Raw genomic sequence first — 18,530 nt, 5'->3', positions numbered from 1 at the left:
ATTACTTCCTACTCTGCTTTTAGTGTAGGTAGAAGAGTGTTAGATGAAAAAAGATCTTGCTTAACTTCGGAAAGCATTAAAATTTGTGTTTGTAAGAAAGATTGGGATGAGGCTGAAAGAAGAACTCAAGGTTTAAAGGAAGACGAAGAGGATGAAGATGATCATGTGATGATATTGGTGTCGTCAACTAATTATATGCAGCTTTCGGGGATTATGATGCAACAAACATTGGTGGCTAGAAAAGTCTAAACTAGGTACACTAAGACCCCTGTGGGCTTTGATTCCTTTGGGATATGTAGGCTATATAGGCAACATATTATTTTAAAATTACAATTTGATTGCAAAATTGAATCTTAGTTTTCCATAGATAGGTCCAATCCCCCCCTAATTTCAAAAGAATTATAATATAAGAAATACGCTAGCTTTGATTCCTTATTTGTGATATAAGGATACGCAAGCATCTTAATTATGAGCAAGCTAAGCCATAAAATTGTAAATATTGCTAAAATTAAAAAAATATTAAAATGGAAAGAAAAATCGCCTCTAAACAAACCAGATTTGGAATTAATTTCAAGATCAGAAAAAAGCGCAAATTTTAGAAAAAACAACTCGAATTTAATCGCAAGATCTAAAGAAAGAGAACAAGCAGGAAAAATCATTATTGTTGAAGATGAACTATCCAGAGCATTTTAGGAGAGACAAAGAGAGAGAATATGACTATTGGGAGTAATAATGGTACCAAATTGAAAATTGATTGAGGGATTTTATAGAGTGGACAATGTAGATCAGAAAAAATACAAATTTTTGGAAAAAAAAACTCGAATTTAATCGCAAGATCTAAAGAAAGAGAACGAGAAAAAAACCATTGTTGAAGATAGATAAACTATCTAGAGCATTATCTAAGAGAGATATAAAGAGAAAGAAAGAAAGAGAATATGACTGTTGGAAGTAATATTGGTCAAAATAGTTTGGCTCAGACAAAGAAACCAAGGTACAATTGTCCCCACCAACATTACTCCAGCTCAACAAAAATGAGGATATATTCATCAATTATAAAGTAAAATGAGGGTATTATTGTCCGAAAATGTAGTTCAAGAATAGAAAGATTCTCTAGTAGGTGAAATATTTAGGACACCCAAAATAGTATATTTTCTTGAAATTAAGCGACGGAGGGAGTATTAAAGAGAAAAATAATAATAATTGTTACGGTGTTACCAAAGAAAACTTCTCAAATTTTTTTTACGGCAGAGAACTTCTCAAAACAGAAACGAAATTTCGCTTAACATGAAGTAAAACTGCTACCTCAAGTTTCACCCATTTTCACCGAAAAATTACACTTTTTTCCCGTGATTTTGTTTGCGAAGATGAACTTGCATTTCCTAAAAAAAGGAAAATTATCTTTGGTAACATCTAATTTTTTAAATTTCTCATCGGTAAATTGCAAAAATAATTATCTTTGATAATCATGAATTTAGTATATTAAGTTAATTATAACATTATTGATAAATGTTAACTAAATGATTAACTATAGTTGATTTTTTTATACTAATTTTAGAAATAATTTTTTTTTCTTTTCAAAAAGTCACCCCATTACCCAACCAGCCACCTCTCCCCTGCTCCAACCACGTCGCTGCCAAGCCCCTAACCTCGCAGGTGCGCAGGTCTCCCCCACCCCCTATCGCGCCTCTTCCCTTTCCTTGAAACCCATCTTCCTTAGCCCCGAAACCCCTTCCCTCAGCCCCAAAATCCTAAATTTTTCTCTCCGGTGTCTCACGGACAAAGAAATTCAGAAGCGTCAATGGTCTCGAGAATCGACGCTTCCATCCCCACCGAAGAAGACGACGAAAACGACGTTGTTAATGACGCTTTTCTTCCCACCAACTTCAATAAATTTTTCTCCGCGTCAAAGGGTAAAATCAATGTAGGGGAAGGGGAGGGGTGGAGAGTGGTCTGCCGGCATGGACGGATGCCAGGGGGAGGGGGCTGATCAAGGCAGGGAAAGGGGATTGGGTTTAATTTTTTTAAAAAAATTATTTGTTAAATAATTGGAAAAATTGCCCAAAATAATCCCACCTTTGGGCCGTCCGCCCAAAATAATCCCACCTTTGGGCCGTCTGCCCAAAATAATCCCACCTTTGGATTATTTTTAAATAATCCGATCTTTATAGCCAATCCGCCACCAATGGTCCCAACCGGTAATGTAACTTGTTATAACAAGTTACTTGACACGTGGAGGCCTGTGATTGGTCTAAAAATTAAAAATAAAATAAAATAAATTTTAACCAAAAAATTAATATTTTTTAAAGAAAAAATTCAAAAAAAAAATAATAACTAAAAAAAAACTACCACAGCTGCCCAAGCGGGCGAGCCACCGCCTGAGTCCCCAGCTCCACTACTCCTGCCACCAGGACCCAATCCCAGCGCCGGCATCGGGGTCCAGCCCCAACCCTACATCCACCGTAACTCCAGCCCCAACCCAAACCCAACCCTAGCGCGACTCCAGCCCCAACCCCAGCCCCACCGCAACTCCAGCCACCACCTCAAAACCCCATTTCCGTCCCGATCCCAGCTTCCTTCCCCTTATCCATCCCTTTTCTGGCAACTTCGCTTTCCCTACGCTCCGATTGCGGCCCCCCATCTCCTTCCTATGCCTCAATTTCGGCCCATCTCCTCATCCCTTCTATGTCCCAATCCCAGCCCCCTTCCCCTTCCCCTTCCCTGATCCCCTTTCTGGTTACCTCCCCTTCCCCACACTCTGATTTTGACCCTATCCCCTTCCAACGTTGACTGGAGAATGGCGCGGCGAGGCTGGCTGCTTTAGGCCTCGTCTGGCTGGTGGTAGGGGCGGCGAGGTGGCTGAGGTCGCGGTGGGGCTAGGGTTTGGGGTTAATTTTAGTTTTTTTTTTAGTAAAAAAATAAAAAATAATTGAGGATTTTTTGACTTTTACTACAAAAAAAAAATCAAAAAAATGTTTTTTACCACCAAAACTTCTAAAACTTTTATTTTACCACCAAATAAAAAATAAAAGTTGACTTTTACCACCCGTCGTCAAAAACCTAACGGAATTTTTTAAATTCTTCGATTTTCGTGTCAAACACATGCTCTTTAGGGGTTTTGGGGGACACTTTGGCCCTACGAACCCAATTTGAGGTCAGAATTGACAAAAAATGATCGGAAATGCCTCGTCTTGTGTGTTAAAAAAAACCTTGATTTTGCGTGAACACGCACGCAAAACGAGACATTTCCGATCATTTTTTGTCAATTTTGACCTCAAATTGGACCCATAGGACCAAAGTTCCCCCTAAACCTATAAAAAACATATTTTGCGCACGAAATTCGAAGGAAAATTTTTTAAGCCGTTAGATTTAACGGTTTTCTTGACGTTTGGTGATAAAAAAAACATTTTTTAGAAATTTTTTTGGTGGTAAAATAAAAGTTTTAGAAGTTTTGGTTGTAAAAAACAATTTTTTGATTTTTTTTGTTGGTAAAAGTCAAAATTTCCAATAATTAATTAATGTTAATTATTAGTAATCAATTCTTAAAACAAAATTAAAATAAAAAAATTATTTTTTGACCAATCACATGATGACATGTGTAAAATTGAACTTAATTAAAAATAATTACCTACTCAACCGGTCACAGGTCACTTGGGACCATTGGTGGCGGATTGGCTTATTTTGGGCGGACGGGCCAAAGGTGGGATTATCCTAAGCAATTTTTCCTAAATAATTTGATTGTAAGTAAAAACAACTAAATTAACTAGTTAAAATCTAATAAAAACTGATTATTAATGTCATAACTCATAAGTAATAAGTATAGATAATTTGTGATTATCAAAGAAAACAAGTTTTTTATTTTTATTTTTATTTTTTATTTTTTTTTTACAATTTATGAAAGAGAAAATTAAAAAAGTGTTGATAAGAAGAATTTCAAAAAAAAAAAGGAAAAATTGCTCCCATTAATCTGAACTTTGCCTCGTCCGCCGAAAATAATCCCAACTTTCGTTTATTATCTATTGCACCCAACTTTGGGGGGTATTAATTTCTATTGCACCCAAATGACCTGCAACCGGTAAATCAGGTAAACATTTCTGATTTTTTTTTTTTGCACACGTGTCAACATGTAATTGGTTGAAAAAAATAGGAAAAAAAATTAAAAACATAATTAAAAAAAAACCCCAACAGCCACCCTTAGCTTCTCCACCATCCACCAGCACCACCATCACCAGCCTTCCTCTCTCCCTACCCCACGGTGCCGGCCACACCCACATCCCCTCCTCCGACGCCGGCGCCGACCCCCTCTCCAGCGTGGGTTTCCGGGGGTGGGCGGTGGTTGCAGGTCATTTGGGTGCAACGAAAATTAATACCCCCAAAGTTGGGTGCAATAGATAATAAACGAAAGTTGGGATTATTTTCGACGGACGAGGCAAAGTTCAGATTAATGGGAGCAATTTTTCGAGCAAACCCCCATTAATCTCAGAGATAAACAAATCTTGTTTATCTCTACTAACAAAAGAGGAGAATTGAATTTTATATTATAAAATGTTGTACTTAATAGAAAAAGTGAAGAAATATGTCAGAAGTAGTTGTTAGCAATGTTAACTAACGTCCGTTTAGAGTTTTCTTTTATATTTTTATTTTTTTATACCTCATTATTTCCTTCTTTGAACCACGACCACCGGAACTGAACACCACCACCAGTCCATCACCAACATCTTCTTCCTCTTTCAATTAACTATCATAGTTCCACTAGAAAAACTCATAGCCGAAACCAACAATCATTTTTTTCTTCTTCCTCGAACCGACCACCATCCTCATCTGCCAATACTAACACCGAAATCAATGGCGGCTTCGCCGCTAATTAAAACGAAAACCCTAAAGAAAATGGAGAAATTTAGGGATGGGTTAACCCTTAAGGGTAAGTGAGTTTCTGGTGAACTATGAAAAGGTTAATTCCGCTACTAGCACGCCGCCGACCTCCATCGTCCTCACACAACTTCAAACCTCATCGGTGACTCATTCCCACTAAGAGTACGTCGGCGGTGAGTCGGTGACAAGCGGCAATTGCTTTTTCTAGTTTGTGTTTGTATATTGCCGATTAAATTGAGTTACTACTCCGTACAAGTTAACAGAAAGTTAAGAAACGCTACCAAATCTGTTTTTTCCCGGCTTGCGTTCGCACTCAAGATTACAAGCATGCCCTCACATTATACTGAGTAAATTACGACACTACCCCTGGATAAACGAAGTTTGTTTATCCCGGTTATAAACTTGAATTTTCTCCAATTTTTCCAAAAAAAAAACATTGGTTTCAAAATTTTTACTCCCACCGTCCCTTTTTTACAATACTGCTTTCTTTTTTGGGTATTTCAAAATTACATTCTTACTTTCCTTTTTTAGTACTCCATCCGTCCCTAAATTACATTTCTACTTTTCTCTATTATGTGAGGAATAAATGCTAGAATTGGGAATGTAATTTAGGGACGGAAGGAGTTAGTAAATTTTTACCAAATATCCTAAATTATCCCTATTTTTTTCATGTGTATCAATTTAGATGAATATGATTGTTCCTTTTATTTTTTACCAAAAAATATTATTAGTCATTTTTTTCTTCAAAGGATTGATGACATGTCACATGTGCATCATTAAATATTATTCAATTTTGTTTATTCAAAGACATTGATTTAATGTCTTGTAATTTCCATTATAGTGTAATTTTAGAAATAAGAATGTAAAAAAGGGAGTGAGAGTAGTAAACTTCCAAAAAAAACTTCCCAAAAACTTGCTAGATTGGCTCGAATAATCTCCCAAACAAGCACCAGACCTTTGGAACTCCGAAAGAAGTGCACCCAAAATTTCTCAGGTTCTTCCTCAAGTTACATCTATTAATTGTTTCATCTTCAATTTCAATTTTCAAATTCCTCTTTTGCATTGAATTTAACATTGTCATACCTAATTGAATTCCGAACAAATTAATTTTTGTGTTTCATAACCTAATCAAATTCCTTTTGATTTCAATTTAGCTTGTCAATTTTCAGCTTGCAATTGGAATTTATACCACTTGATTTCTTCATGTCCTCCGCTCAAGATCCATTTTACATTGTAAAAGAGGAGATCCAAGATTCCGTGAGTTTACTGCTTCAATTGATCAAAAATTTATAAATTTACTTTATTTTCTTTGCTTTAATTGATTCAATTATGTACATTGTTTGTATTTGATTATTTTGTTGACACATTTATATTTTCGGTTTCGATATGTATGACTAAATCATGCATTGATCAGTGTTATTTAGGTTTTGATTAATGTAAATTTTTGTTAGTTTTTGCGTTTTCGAATCCGGATAATCCTCTGATAATTCTGCTTATGTTTTGATACACTGATAAAGGAATTTTTGTGTTATGTTAGATTGATAAGCTATTGTCGAGCTTTCGTCAATGGGAGCATGCTGTTTATGGTTCCGGAGAGCAAGTGCGCCTCACCGAGGAGCTTCGTACTGGTTGTGAGAGTATTGAGTGGCAGGTAATTTGATGAATAATTTTGCTCCTTTTGAAGATTTCTTGTGATTATGAAATTTGTTTGGATTTGTTTATTAGGTTGGTAGAATTGAGCTCCTTATTTATGTAGATGTGCTATGTTTTGGCGATAGTTATTGAATTCGGATTAGTTTGTGCAGTAGTTAATGAGAATCATCCGTTAATTAGTGCATATATAACCTTCACCCTGTTCTTCAACTTCCATTAAATAATGATAGAGCTCCCTATTTCTGTTTCAGCTAAACTACTACAGATATATCTACGTAGGATGATCGAATCTATCCAATATTTTATCAAAAAATTGTTACAATTCTAAATGCCTAAATGCTTCACGGTTTCCACTACCAATTGCTAAGTCAGGATTTTCCAATCTGCAGTGGAACTGCTAATGGAAAATCTGAAACAATATAATAAACCTCTGAAATGCTGCGCCTTACAAAACTGGACACTCACTAGAGATCCCTTTACGACAAGCAGGATAATGAATACAATCTCGTGTTGTATAGATGGTGTGAAGCTGGATGAGTACATGTGTCCTTGTGCAATATAGATGGTTCAAGAGATGTAATGTCAAATCGGCACTTTCCTAATAAAATTAAGCCCAGTTTTGTTCAGCTTATTTTGTTTAAAATTCTGAACTTTTTTAATTTGTACTTGTAGTGTCTAAAATTGTCTTATATGTTTAACTTATTTAGTTTTAAGTTAATTTTTTTTTTTTGGTGCAATTGTTATAAGGTGTTTTGCTTGCAAAGAAATTATTTTGTCAGAAACTGAAAATGTCTTATCTATGTGTGATATTGTATGAAATTGCTGAAGAAAACTTTTTTATTTATTTTTATTTTTTAGTACTCGTTTTAATTTATTTCTAACTTTTCTGAAATTATATTGTATGAAGTATGGAATAAGTCAAATAAGTAATGATTGGATCAAACAAACATATAGTGGAGTCATGAAGTAGAATTTAATTGGAAAAATCTGAGGTTCTTAGGTGGATATATAGTTCAAGTCTACTTGTCCATGTTGATTATGAAAAACTGAAAACTCTATTATTTGTGTAACCATTTTTATTTTTTAAAGGTTCTAATGGTGGATTACATTCATATTTTTCTTTTCCCTGTTAACCCCCATTGTCGTAAGCTGTTAAGAATTAAGCAGGGGCATTCTTAAATCACTCTTCACTGTATTTGTACATTTATTTAATGTGCTTTGCTACTGTTTCCCTGTCTACTTCTCTCCTGTATCTCTTGCCTTAATTTGTTAACTTTTATTTATTTTTAATGTCTGATTGGGCTTTTTGTTGTTCCCTATCTTGACCCCCCTTAAACAGCTATGTACTGGACTAAAAGGTTATTTTTGATAGGAAGGTTGATGAGCTGGACAAAGCAGTTTCTGTGGCTGCGAAAGATCCTGCTCACTATGGTATTGATGAGGGTGAGCTGGAAAAACGTCGCAGATGGACCAGAACAGCACGTGATCAGGTACTGCTTAGCCTGAAACAAAATTGTATGTAATCAGTATTGCTATGTTAACTGCATTTGGCTGCTATAAAATTTGGCTTTTCTTTTTTGTTTCATTCTCTCGCTCTATCCCCCCCTCTATTCAGGCACTTTCTTGGTGGGTATAACTGGTATATTCATGCTGTGCTGCTTGACAAACAAAGGAATATCAGCAAGATTCATGTTCAAAATTTGATGTCAATCTATTAGAGATATTTAAACACTTTTTAATATGCAATCAGTTTCAGATCATATGAATGATTGAAAAGTGTTAAAAGAAAAAAGGATTTTGAAATGGCTGCTCTGACTCTACTAATTCTAGTGTTTATGTTGTTGCATGATGACTCTTAATGAGGATTTTCCAGATAGTAAGGAACTTTAAAAAGGCTTGTTCAGTCGGTTCATCTGAATTTGTATGAAAAGTAGTGACATTGTGAAATACTGAAATTAAACTTATAATCCATTTAAAGAGATTATTGGGTTCTGTGAACTTCTTTTCTGAATCTTTGAAATTCCCTTTGTCCTTGAAATAGTAAATTCCTTATGTACTTCAGAACATATTCCCAATTAGCTAATACCTCCTGTATAATCTTTTACAGGATACTAAACAATTAATTATACTGGTAGCCAGCTTCTCACTCTGTTAGAAAAAGAGAATTTAGTTACTGGGAATTGATTAAGTTACAAAAAGATCAACTGCTTCCGGAAGTTACTAATTGTCACTCAAATATTTGTACAGCTGGAAAAAAAAATGTACAGCACCTGATGACAATATTTTTATTAAATGGTTAATATACTATTCTCTCCCATAAAGAATTGCTCTCGCAGCATTTTTTTTTTTTTTTGAAAAAAACAAAAAAAAAGAGAAGCTCTCCCATAAAGAAATGCTATTAACTACCCAGTTTTTTTAAGACTGTCATTTCCCTTGCTTTCATTTTATTGTTTAGGTATAATCAATAATAGGATGGACACCTTAAATGATGATTACAAGTAGGAAATGGTAATTATGACTGATTAAGTGATTTTACAAAATTATACGACTTTCTTAAAAAATATAAAACAAAAAAATATGACAAACAGTAGCTTACAAGTTGTTTTACTCTCAAAGGCTATACCAAATTATGATATTTCAAGTTTTGGATTCTTATTTTTCTCCTTACATTGGTTCATTATTTATTTTTCTTTATTTTTAAAATAGCATTCTAAGGCTTTGTTGTTGGTGTTTAATAGTGTTTAATTCCAATTATAGCCCTTATATGGCTGGTTCATTACGTATTCTTCTTTAATTAAAGGAAGAGGTGGCGATGCGTGTTTATTTGAATCTGAGCTGAATAATAAAACATCAAGTTTATAGGACATTTGCTTTTCTATGGGGGGTAAAGCTAGAAGGAATATTTTGCTGTTTTAGATGTGAGGGGCTGTGCAGTTGTGCGTTGATTTGTTCTGACACTACCCCAACTAACAGCTGCAAGGAGTTGTATTTAGAGGCTTTTAGGTGATGTTCTATGGTGGTTTCAAAACTGTAAGGAGTTGTCTAGATGTTATCACTGATGATATTATGCTATCTCCTGAACTGCAGTTTAGATTTACCCTTTTACTCATTCATAATGTACTATGGAAATTTTCATGCATTTATGAGGCATCAAATCATTTATTTTGGCAAGGTTTAGATATTAACGATATTGGGTGGTTGATAAGTGTCTTTTTCTTGGGGTTGAAATGAGCTAGAATTCTTTTGTTATAGCTTCCATTGACACATTGACATTATCTGATAAAGCATAATTGTAATTTACATGTGCTTGGGTATGCTTAAGCTCTAAATCTTCTGATGAACAATCTGCACAATTTGTATATTTTGTGTCTCTTTGGGAGGATATAGGCAACTTGTTTGACTGACTAAAGCCATTGGGATGTTTGTTAGGTGGGCTCTGTGAAGAAAAAAGTATCATCTGGAAAGGAGCTGAGCTACCATGATTCTCACCTGGAACTGATGAGGCTTCCAATGGAACACCCACATCAGACAGAAAGGTCCAACCAATACGGGCACCACAATGATGACTACATATCATCAGAATCCGATAGACAGATGCTTCTGATAAAGTAACACCTTCATTTCCTTGAGAATTATTATATTTTTCACCTGTCATTACTTGTTTGTATTCTTTAGCAATGTGGCTGTGAATTGGTTTTATTTCTCTTTCATTATGTATGGCATTTGTGTTTCTGTATTCGGCCTGTAAGTTGATTTGATCAGTGTTCACTTATGTTATATTGGTTTAATATGAGAAACTGATGTGCTTACCAATTGTGGACACCCATTGGGAAACTGAGCTTTTAATTTATATGCTCTGGCAGGTTGTACTAAATAATACTTCCTCCGTTCTTATTTAATTGCAACATCTGGAGTTCACACATCCCAACACACTGCTTTTACCTTAAATATCTTCAATTATCTACATGTAAAAACTATGGAAAAGTAGATATTATGAAATTATCATCGAAAAGAATCTAACCAGACCCAATTGTCCATTTTACTTAACCAACAAAGATTACCACATCATAGGGTATGAATACTGTTGTTTACTTAAGTTATTTGTTGCGATCAAGCTTAGACAACGTATCTGTTCATTTTGGGCTAGTAAACTTTTTTACTTGTGGTGACGTATGCCAGACGTTACTACTATCCCGGTGCTAGGTATCATGTGTATGCCACAAACAACTTTATTAAATAAAATTCTAAAATGTTTAAAATCCTAACACTGGGAATGGGGAAGGGTTAGGTATCATGTTTAAAACTCGTTGCAAGTAAAAGAAAACGGAGGAATTACTACACAATACATAGGTGTTTTAGTATTCAGTACTATACATTTTATTTTACGATACGTATTGTGGCTAGTAATCTGACACCTTTACTTACATCTCTCATATGCTGCACAAATTGTTTAGTTCACTTGATGTATGAATTCATCTGACTTATATTTGGACACCAATTGAAGCTCAATTCCTACTTGCTGTTATGAATCTCCGAGCTTGTACTCTCTTTCTGTCTTTCTCGTTAAGGGAAGAGGGAGTTATAGTCAGTGATTCTCCTTGTATATAATTTTACTTTTTATTTTCGTCATTTTATTTTTTTATGTCTAAATTGAGTAGAAAAGAGGAGAGGTGTAGTTTTTGGTTTTCTTGCTTCTTTAATCTTTGATTATATAATTCATATGCTTCTTTCTGCTAGTATATTGTATTAAAAGCTACAATTTCAGAACTTTGATCTTTTTCCTCTATTACAATTAATTAAATATGTGGTCACAATTGTTTTTGTGTTCTCTTAATCATTTAGTCATATTGAGGCCCATATTGACCTTTGTTATTATGCAGACAACAGGATGAAGAGCTTGATGAACTGAGTGCCAGTGTTCAGAGAATTGGAAGTGTTGGGCTTACTATTCATGATGAATTACTTGCTCAGGTTAGTATACTTCGTAGTGTGAATTTGGAATGAATCAGTGTTGTTCAGAGTTGTGTTTGTGACTTACAGCGAGCCTCATGCTCTGAGTTTGATTGTGCAAACTCTTAGTCATAGTGTTGCTTTTTCTCTCGCTGCAGGAAAAGATAATTGATGATTTGGGTGTTGAAATGGATAGCACCTCAAACCGGTTGGATTTCCTTCAGGTATTCACTTCAGATATTTATGTAAATTTTTTAGTATATACTGTATTAGGTACTCAAAATTGACACCTAACAAATCCATCTGTGCTTCTACTACCTTTGATTTCCCTCGCAGAAAAAGGTCGCAATTGTTATGAAAAAGGCAGGAGCCAAGGGCCAGTTAATGATGATATTGTTCTTGGTTGTTCTATTTATAGTACTATTCATTCTCGTTTTCTTTACTTAAGATAGGAATATACTCTACGAATGTGGTTTTGCTCAGAAGATGGTTTGGAAATTCTACTGGAAAATAGAAGAGAAAAGGACTGATATATTTTTTTTAGTGTAATATTTGGTCAATTTGTCTTGTAGATTATTTTATCAGAAAAGGAAAGATTTATTTTATAGCTTTAATATGATTAATAAAAAACTATTGTGTGCCTCAAGCGTACGGTAATTATGATGTACAAATGCTCTTTTTTGGTTATATTTCAATATTTGTGGATTTTGAAGTGATTTATAAGGGCTAATATAAAAGGGTCATATGGTTATCTTTGTAGATTAGAAGTTTTTTTTTTTTTTTTTTTTTTTTTTTTTTTTTTTTTTTTTTGACTAAAAAACAAAAGAACAACAGGCACATATCAGAAAGACCAAAACAAAATCCTACATTGTCGAGCCTTCTTAGCCAACCAGTGAGCAGGATTAACCCAATCCCGAGGCACCTTAGTAATCATGTAGGCAGAAAAACCCAAGAGAAAACGTCGAATATCGCTCGTTAATCATAAACAAGAAATATCCTTTGAGCAGTCACGACTAATGAGAGACACCAGAGTGGCACAGTCAGTATAAATAAAAGGCGAAGAAATCCCTTGTGCATAGCCGCTTGAAGGCCCCATAAACAAGCTTGAAGTTCAGCCTAGAGAGCATACGTTGTGATACAAGCTCTAGCACCGCCTCCTAATACCTCGAAAAATCCAACCTGCTCCTGCGAAATTGTCCCGAGCATTCCAAGCACCGTCCAAAACTAGACAAACCTGTAAAGAAGCATTCAAGTCTCCTTGAAGACAGCCGACAGGACGAGGCACAGCTAAAGAGACCCCGAACTTGCCGAGAAGAATGTTGAAGAGAGAACATCCCAGCCTGATCACCACGAGAGAGCTACTCGTCTGTAAGCTCAAAAATCGTAGCCGGAGAGTACAAGGCGTGCCTAAAGATATAGTGATTACGAGTCAACCAAATAGCCCATAAAAGACACAAAAAAGAACGCAAACCCCTCCAGTTCTTAAGAAATATGAACTCATTGACCGCATCAGAGAACCACAACTCAAAAGGCTTTCCATAAAAAACCAATCCACCCCAGCTGGGAGACTTGCAAGTGAGAAGGTGACGAACAAACGAGCAATCCCGAAAAAGATGAGAAGTCGTTTCAAGATCCACTCGACAGAAAACACAAATTGAATTAACCGGAACGCCTTGGCTGCTGAGAGTGGATGAAAGAGGTAGAGCGTTATGGAGAAGTTTCCAACAAAAGATCTTCAATTTCGGCGGAATAGGCATACCCCATAGCTGTCTCCACCAAGCCTCCGAAACAGGCTGGCTGACAGTACCTTCCATCGAAAGTCTGACCACCAAAGCATAAGCAGACTTCGTAGAGAACCTTCATCACGCGTGAACTTCCAATAAACAAAATCATCCATCGGCTGCTGAGGGTGTTCCGCAGACAGAATGTGGGACGCCGTAGAAGAATCAAAATACCTATGAACCAACGAAGGTTCCCACGCGTAAGAACGCGGATTTAGGATAGAAGAAACATGAGTCGGGGCATCCGACCCACCAAAACTAGCTTTAAAATGAACTGGCCTCCCTGGGGTCCAAACATCCTTAAGGATACGAACCTGCGATCCCGTACCAACTTTCCAGGCAATACCTTTGACAACTGTCTGCATCCCAATGGCTAAACCCCGGCTACCCCAAGACCTACAACCGATCCTATTTGGAGAAAGAGACAACAAAGAAGGATACTTGGCAGACAAAACCTTAGAGGCTAGTAGCCGAGGATGTTGACGAAGACACCAACATTGTCGGGCTAACAATGTAGAGTTAAAGCACTCTACGCTACACAGTCCCAAGCCACCCATACCCTTAGGAAGATGTGACAAAGAGGCTGAACGTAAAGCCATCCCTCGAGAGGTCACGGAGGAGCGCCACCAGAAACGAGCTAACAGACGGCGAGATACTTTATCAACCAAAACCTGGAACTCTGATACTTTTTGACGCCCCAAATCAACCGGCAAACCCAAATAAGAACCAAAGGAATCTCTACATTCTAATTTTAAACATCTTGCCAAATTATCACAGTAATCGGGAGGGGTATTCGGACTGAACTTAACAAACGACTTTTGCAAGTTAATCATCTGACCTGACATGTCACAGAAGTCGCTGAGAATGCCAAAAACTCGGTCACAAGCAGTAGGACGAACTTGAAAAAATAATAGCGAATCATCGGCAAAAAACAAGTGAGAGATGGAAGGGGCCCCTCTCGAAATACGAATACCATGAAAGAGAGACTGATCTTCTACGATACGAAGCATGGCTGAAAGCACTTCCATACAAAGTACAAACAGGTTAGAAGAGAGGGGATCCCCCTGACGAAGGCCACAATGGGGTTGAAAGGGCGACGAAGGATCGCCGTTGACCAAGATCTGATAAGAGACTGTCGACACACACTGATGGATAATATGAATCCAGTACTAACAAGCTAAAGTCGTATCACCTAAGTCCTCTAACTAATGTAGATAGGGAAGTAGGGTCGAATCCAGAAGGAAACAAGTCTTTCTATTCCTAATTAATTATTATAATCTACATTATTAAGTAACCAAAAGTTGTTATTTAAAGGAATTATACTAAGAAGAATAAGTTTAGGGAGAAAATCGATAATAAGAAAGCCTAGGGTCACAGGTTCATTAATTTAATATTCCGGGATAAAGCATAACAATTAATAATTAACATTGCACAAATTACATGATTAACTGGCTCTCGCAATTTATTAATCAACATAGATCTAACAGGCTCTCGCAATTTATTAGATCTAAGTTCCTATTGAAAATGGCCTTTAATACCAAATTAACATCTGCTCGATTCATCAATTCAATATTGCTAAACATTTACAATCAAATCACATCTGCTCTATTCATAATCTAATTGCAAAGAATTAAAACAATTCAATAAGAAATTATCATGCAATATCAATAATCAATAATAACAAATTATCCCTTCATATAAATTATGGACTCCCACAAACCCTTGAATTAAACTACTCGCACATAACTAATACTAAACTAAATAAAGCGATTAAACAAGACATGATCAAGGGAAGAGATTAAATAAAAGATGGAATTAAATTAAGAGTTTAGGGAGTGAAACAAGAGAGAAAGTAGTACTAAAGAGTTTAATTAAGAGAAGAGAGAGAAAGAGAAAAGAAAACTAAAACTAATAAAAGAACAAAAACTAAAACTAAAACTAAAACTAAAACTAAAAAATAAGAAAACTACATAAAACTAAAGTTGCCCCCTCACATACTCCTAATACCTCCTTAAATAAGAAAAAAATTAGGATTTTTAATCCAAGTCAACTTCCTCGAATTCCCACTCAAAACCAAAGCTGCGGGAATTTGGAGGAAACTAACGAAGCCCAAAAACGAAGCCCAATAGCTGAAGAGAATGCACTGAAATCAACCCGACCGACTTAAACTCCTTGCAACACACTCGCCCGATCGGGCCATTAGTCCGCTCGATTAGGCCCGCCAAAAATTACGCGTAGCTTGAGCTCTCTCATGAGATTGGGTCAGCAAGTTTGGCCCAGTCTATCGCTTGTTTAGTTTGTATATTGTTTGTTAAACTTGGACTCCTTCATAATCGAGCTCTTATTCACCGAACCAAATTCCTTTAACTTGGTCTTGGACTTTTAAATATTCAGTCATAAAATAGGCTACGACTCTAATATCTTCATAGCGGCTCAATAAGCTCGGGAACCGTCATCAATCTGCAAATTCCTACAAAATAATATCTACAAAACACTAGAAAATATATATTAGTAATAAAAATAGCTCCGCAGAGCTCAAATAAGCACAAATATGACTGTGTACGGGGAATAAATATACATATAAAATAGACTCATCAAGTACGCTGGGAACCCAAAGGCATGTAAGACACGAAGCAAAAAATCCCACCTAACTCTATCATAAGCCTTGTCCATATCCAATTTTAACGCCGCATAGAAACGCTTTCGAGCCTTAGAAGCGTTCATAAAAGAAAGAACTTCATGGGCCATCAAAGCATTGTCAAATAACAATATCCCTGGCACAAAGGCATTCTGGAAACCCGAAATCAACGAGGGTAAAACCTTACTTAGGAGACTGGTGAGACATTTTGCAATGCATTAATAGAGAACATTGCACTAGCCAATATGGCGAAACTGAGACACCAATTCCGTACATTCGGTCTTAGGAAGCAAAACCAGGAAAGTACGATTCCATTCCTTCAACATATAACCATGCGCAAAGAAGTATTGAATAGTCGAAACTACAAAAGGGCCAACCTCCGTCCAATGGGTCTTGAAAAAGGCCGAGGAGAAACCATCTGGTCTAGGAGATTTATTATCCTCAATACTAAACATTGCCGTCTAGATCTCAAGAGGGGAAAAAGGAACCAACAACTGCTCCTGTTGGTCTGAGGAGAGACAAGGAAGATCAAGTTTCTCGCACCAAGGAGAATCAGCAACCAAAGGAGAAGGTCAAACAGAATAAAGATCCTGATAGAAAGAGAGAAACAAAGAACGAATACGCTATGGCTCGCTAATGCAGAACCTATCATTACCTTTCAAGCTGTGAATCACATTCCGACGACGACGAGATTGAACCATAGAATAAAGCAAGCGAGAATGGGAATCCCTTACCGCATCCATTTAACCTTTGCCCGTTGACGCGAATAAAGGAAGGCTGCATGAGCTTCTGCAACCTTTTCTTCCTTGGTTGTAAGAAAAAGACATCTTGACACAGGAGAGGATAAATTAGAGGCTACCTGGTCCAAAGTTGTTACCCGAAATTTCCAATTAATCCCCTAAGCTTTACAATGAGAAATGCACCAGTTCTTCAAAACGACGAGAAAGAGCAAACATAGGAGAGCCAGCAAAGACTTGTGAAAGAGTAGCAGAAATAAACAAGTGAACATCCTTTGCCGTCAAACACTAGTTCTCAATTCTATAAGGCTTAGCCGAAGAACTCCTAGACGCCGTATCCGATACAATAATGGCAGCATGATCGGAAAAGAGAATAGGTTGACGAAAGACCTTTGCATCAGGATAATCTTTGATCCAAGAACGAGAAGCATAAGCCCTATCTAAACGCCAAAAAATAGGATCTGAATCCACTCTGTTGTTTGTCCAAGTATAATGTGGTCCTGAAAAAGGAATATCAACCAAGTCCATCTCTAAACGCCAATTGATAAAATCTAGCCTGCCTGGTATTGAACCCCTGCCCCCAACTTTATCTGAAAGATACTCCACTTGATTAAAGTCTCCTAACAAACAGTGCATTAGAGATTGATTCAAGAATACGAGTAATTTTTTCCCAAACCGCTAGTCTATCAGCAACATGCGGCGAACTATATACAAATACTATATATTTTATATTGTCACCCAGAAATAATTTTACAAAGTACTACATTCGAGGAAGTATACATAGTCTCCAAACGAATAGGAGCGAACCAAAAGACAAACAACCCACCACTAAGTCCCATAGCATCAAAACCACAACTATCCAAAATAGGTAAAGATGCTAACTTTTGTACAACACTACTGACAAGGAGCATAGTCTCCATAAGAAAACAAGTATCTACATCAAAAGTGCAGACTAGAGAGAGCACATAAGGAATTTTAGGGGAGTCCTCTTGTCCCAAGCCCCTACAATTCCAAGCCAATATTTTCATGGTGAACCGGGTGGCTCTTTAGGGGAGGCCACCGACCCCATCAAAGAAGAACTCTGAGAAATCGAATCTGGAAAACCCTTGCGTTTCTTACAAGGGATGATACAATGAAAACAACCTTGTTTATGATCTGTTGGAGAGTTTGGAAGAGGAGGAGCCGACGGTTCAAACGGTGAACTCACCCTCTTTGCTGGGCACCAAGTGTTAACCCCAGACTCGAGCTTATCACGAGCCTTACCAATCCATCGAACTGATCTAGTCCTTTTCTCCAAAACCACCCGGCAATCCTTCGAGCTTTGAGAGTAACCCACGCACACATCCGGTGGTGATTCAAGAGGAGATTGGGTTGGTGTATGGTTGAGTTTGTTTGGAGTAAGGTTAATATGTTTGACTGGGGTTGAGTGTATTTTTCTCTTTTTAATAGGGAAGAGGGATGAAGTATCAAACATAAGGGGCCTTTTTTGGACTGGTTGGTCTGGGTTTGGGGTGGGTCAATGGTACTAAAAGTACTCCGGAGATTCACTCTGGTTGTTCTGAATTTTTCATATCTTTTCAGACCAATATTTTTGTTTGAGAGATTTTGAGCAAGATGATTACCAGACAAAGTCAACCCATTCTCATCAACCAAAACAGGGGTAAACATATAAGGAGTCAAAAAACAAGAGTGCTTCTTATGCCCAACCCTATTGCACCTAGAACACATAATAAACAAATTCTCATATCGAATGTTAACCCATTTAAATTTAGAGTTTTCGAGGTCCAAGTAGAATCTCGGTAATAAAAGGTCAAGATCATGAACTAGTAGTTTGACTCTAATCAAACATTTAAAGGATCCTGAACGAGGTTCATCAGCAAAAAGCATGTTTCCAGGAAAATT

General features: G+C 36.7%; 2 protein-coding genes across 4 annotated transcripts; one reads left to right on the top strand and one right to left on the bottom strand.

Annotated features, from left to right (window-relative positions):
* Nucleotides 1–5,720: 5,720 nt before the first annotated feature.
* LOC145594813 (syntaxin-61-like) lies at nucleotides 5,721–12,118 on the top strand. 3 transcript variants are annotated; one of them, XM_081651147.1, is made up of 8 exons: nucleotides 5,721–5,863; nucleotides 6,024–6,126; nucleotides 6,407–6,520; nucleotides 7,899–8,012; nucleotides 9,952–10,130; nucleotides 11,403–11,493; nucleotides 11,631–11,696; nucleotides 11,809–12,118. In XM_081651147.1, the coding sequence occupies exons 2-8, from the start codon at nucleotides 6,073–6,075 to the stop codon at nucleotides 11,917–11,919; spliced, it is 729 nt and encodes a 242-aa protein (XP_081507273.1). In that variant the 5' UTR covers nucleotides 5,721–5,863; nucleotides 6,024–6,072; the 3' UTR covers nucleotides 11,920–12,118. The 3 variants fall into 3 exon arrangements, with proteins under 3 accessions (XP_081507273.1, XP_081507274.1, XP_081507275.1); XM_081651148.1 differs by having other exon boundaries at nucleotides 5,762–5,863; nucleotides 6,039–6,126; XM_081651149.1 differs by lacking the exon at nucleotides 5,721–5,863 and having other exon boundaries at nucleotides 6,113–6,126; nucleotides 7,895–8,012.
* A 1,089-nt stretch (nucleotides 12,119–13,207) lies between these two features.
* On the bottom strand, nucleotides 13,208–16,674 carry LOC145594126 (uncharacterized). The gene is made up of 3 exons (XM_081650460.1): nucleotides 16,547–16,674; nucleotides 15,906–16,086; nucleotides 13,208–14,398 (listed from the first exon to the last, which is right to left on the bottom strand). Exons 1-3 carry the CDS (start codon nucleotides 16,672–16,674, stop codon nucleotides 13,208–13,210), a joined length of 1,500 nt encoding a protein of 499 aa, XP_081506586.1.
* Between the last annotated feature and the right edge of the window lie 1,856 nt (nucleotides 16,675–18,530).

This window comes from Chenopodium album, chromosome 19, assembly GCF_948465745.1.
Source record: "Chenopodium album chromosome 19, dcCheAlbu1.1, whole genome shotgun sequence".
Taxonomy (NCBI): Eukaryota; Viridiplantae; Streptophyta; class Magnoliopsida; order Caryophyllales; family Amaranthaceae; genus Chenopodium; species Chenopodium album.
The sequence above is the reverse complement of the archived record's forward strand: the minus strand, read 5'-3'. Positions and strand labels throughout refer to the sequence as shown.

Excerpts from the sequence above, each read along its gene's own strand:
- LOC145594813 (XM_081651147.1), top strand. The coding sequence starts at position 6,073 with ATGTCCTCCGCTCAAGATCCATTTTACATTGTAAAAGAGGAGATCCAA. Across the intron at positions 6,521-7,898 it reads GTGAGAGTATTGAGTGGCAG|GTTGATGAGCTGGACAAAGC; the intron begins GTAATTTGATGA and ends TTTGATAGGAAG. Across the intron at positions 11,697-11,808 it reads ACCGGTTGGATTTCCTTCAG|AAAAAGGTCGCAATTGTTAT; the intron begins GTATTCACTTCA and ends TTTCCCTCGCAG.
- LOC145594126 (XM_081650460.1), bottom strand. The coding sequence starts at position 16,674 with ATGCAGCCTTCCTTTATTCGCGTCAACGGGCAAAGGTTAAATGGATGC. Across the intron at positions 16,087-16,546 it reads TGTGATTCACAGCTTGAAAG|TCTCCTAAGTAAGGTTTTAC; the intron begins GTAATGATAGGT and ends ATGTCTCACCAG. Across the intron at positions 14,399-15,905 it reads TGGACAAGGCTTATGATAGA|TGTGTGTCGACAGTCTCTTA; the intron begins GTTAGGTGGGAT and ends ATTATCCATCAG.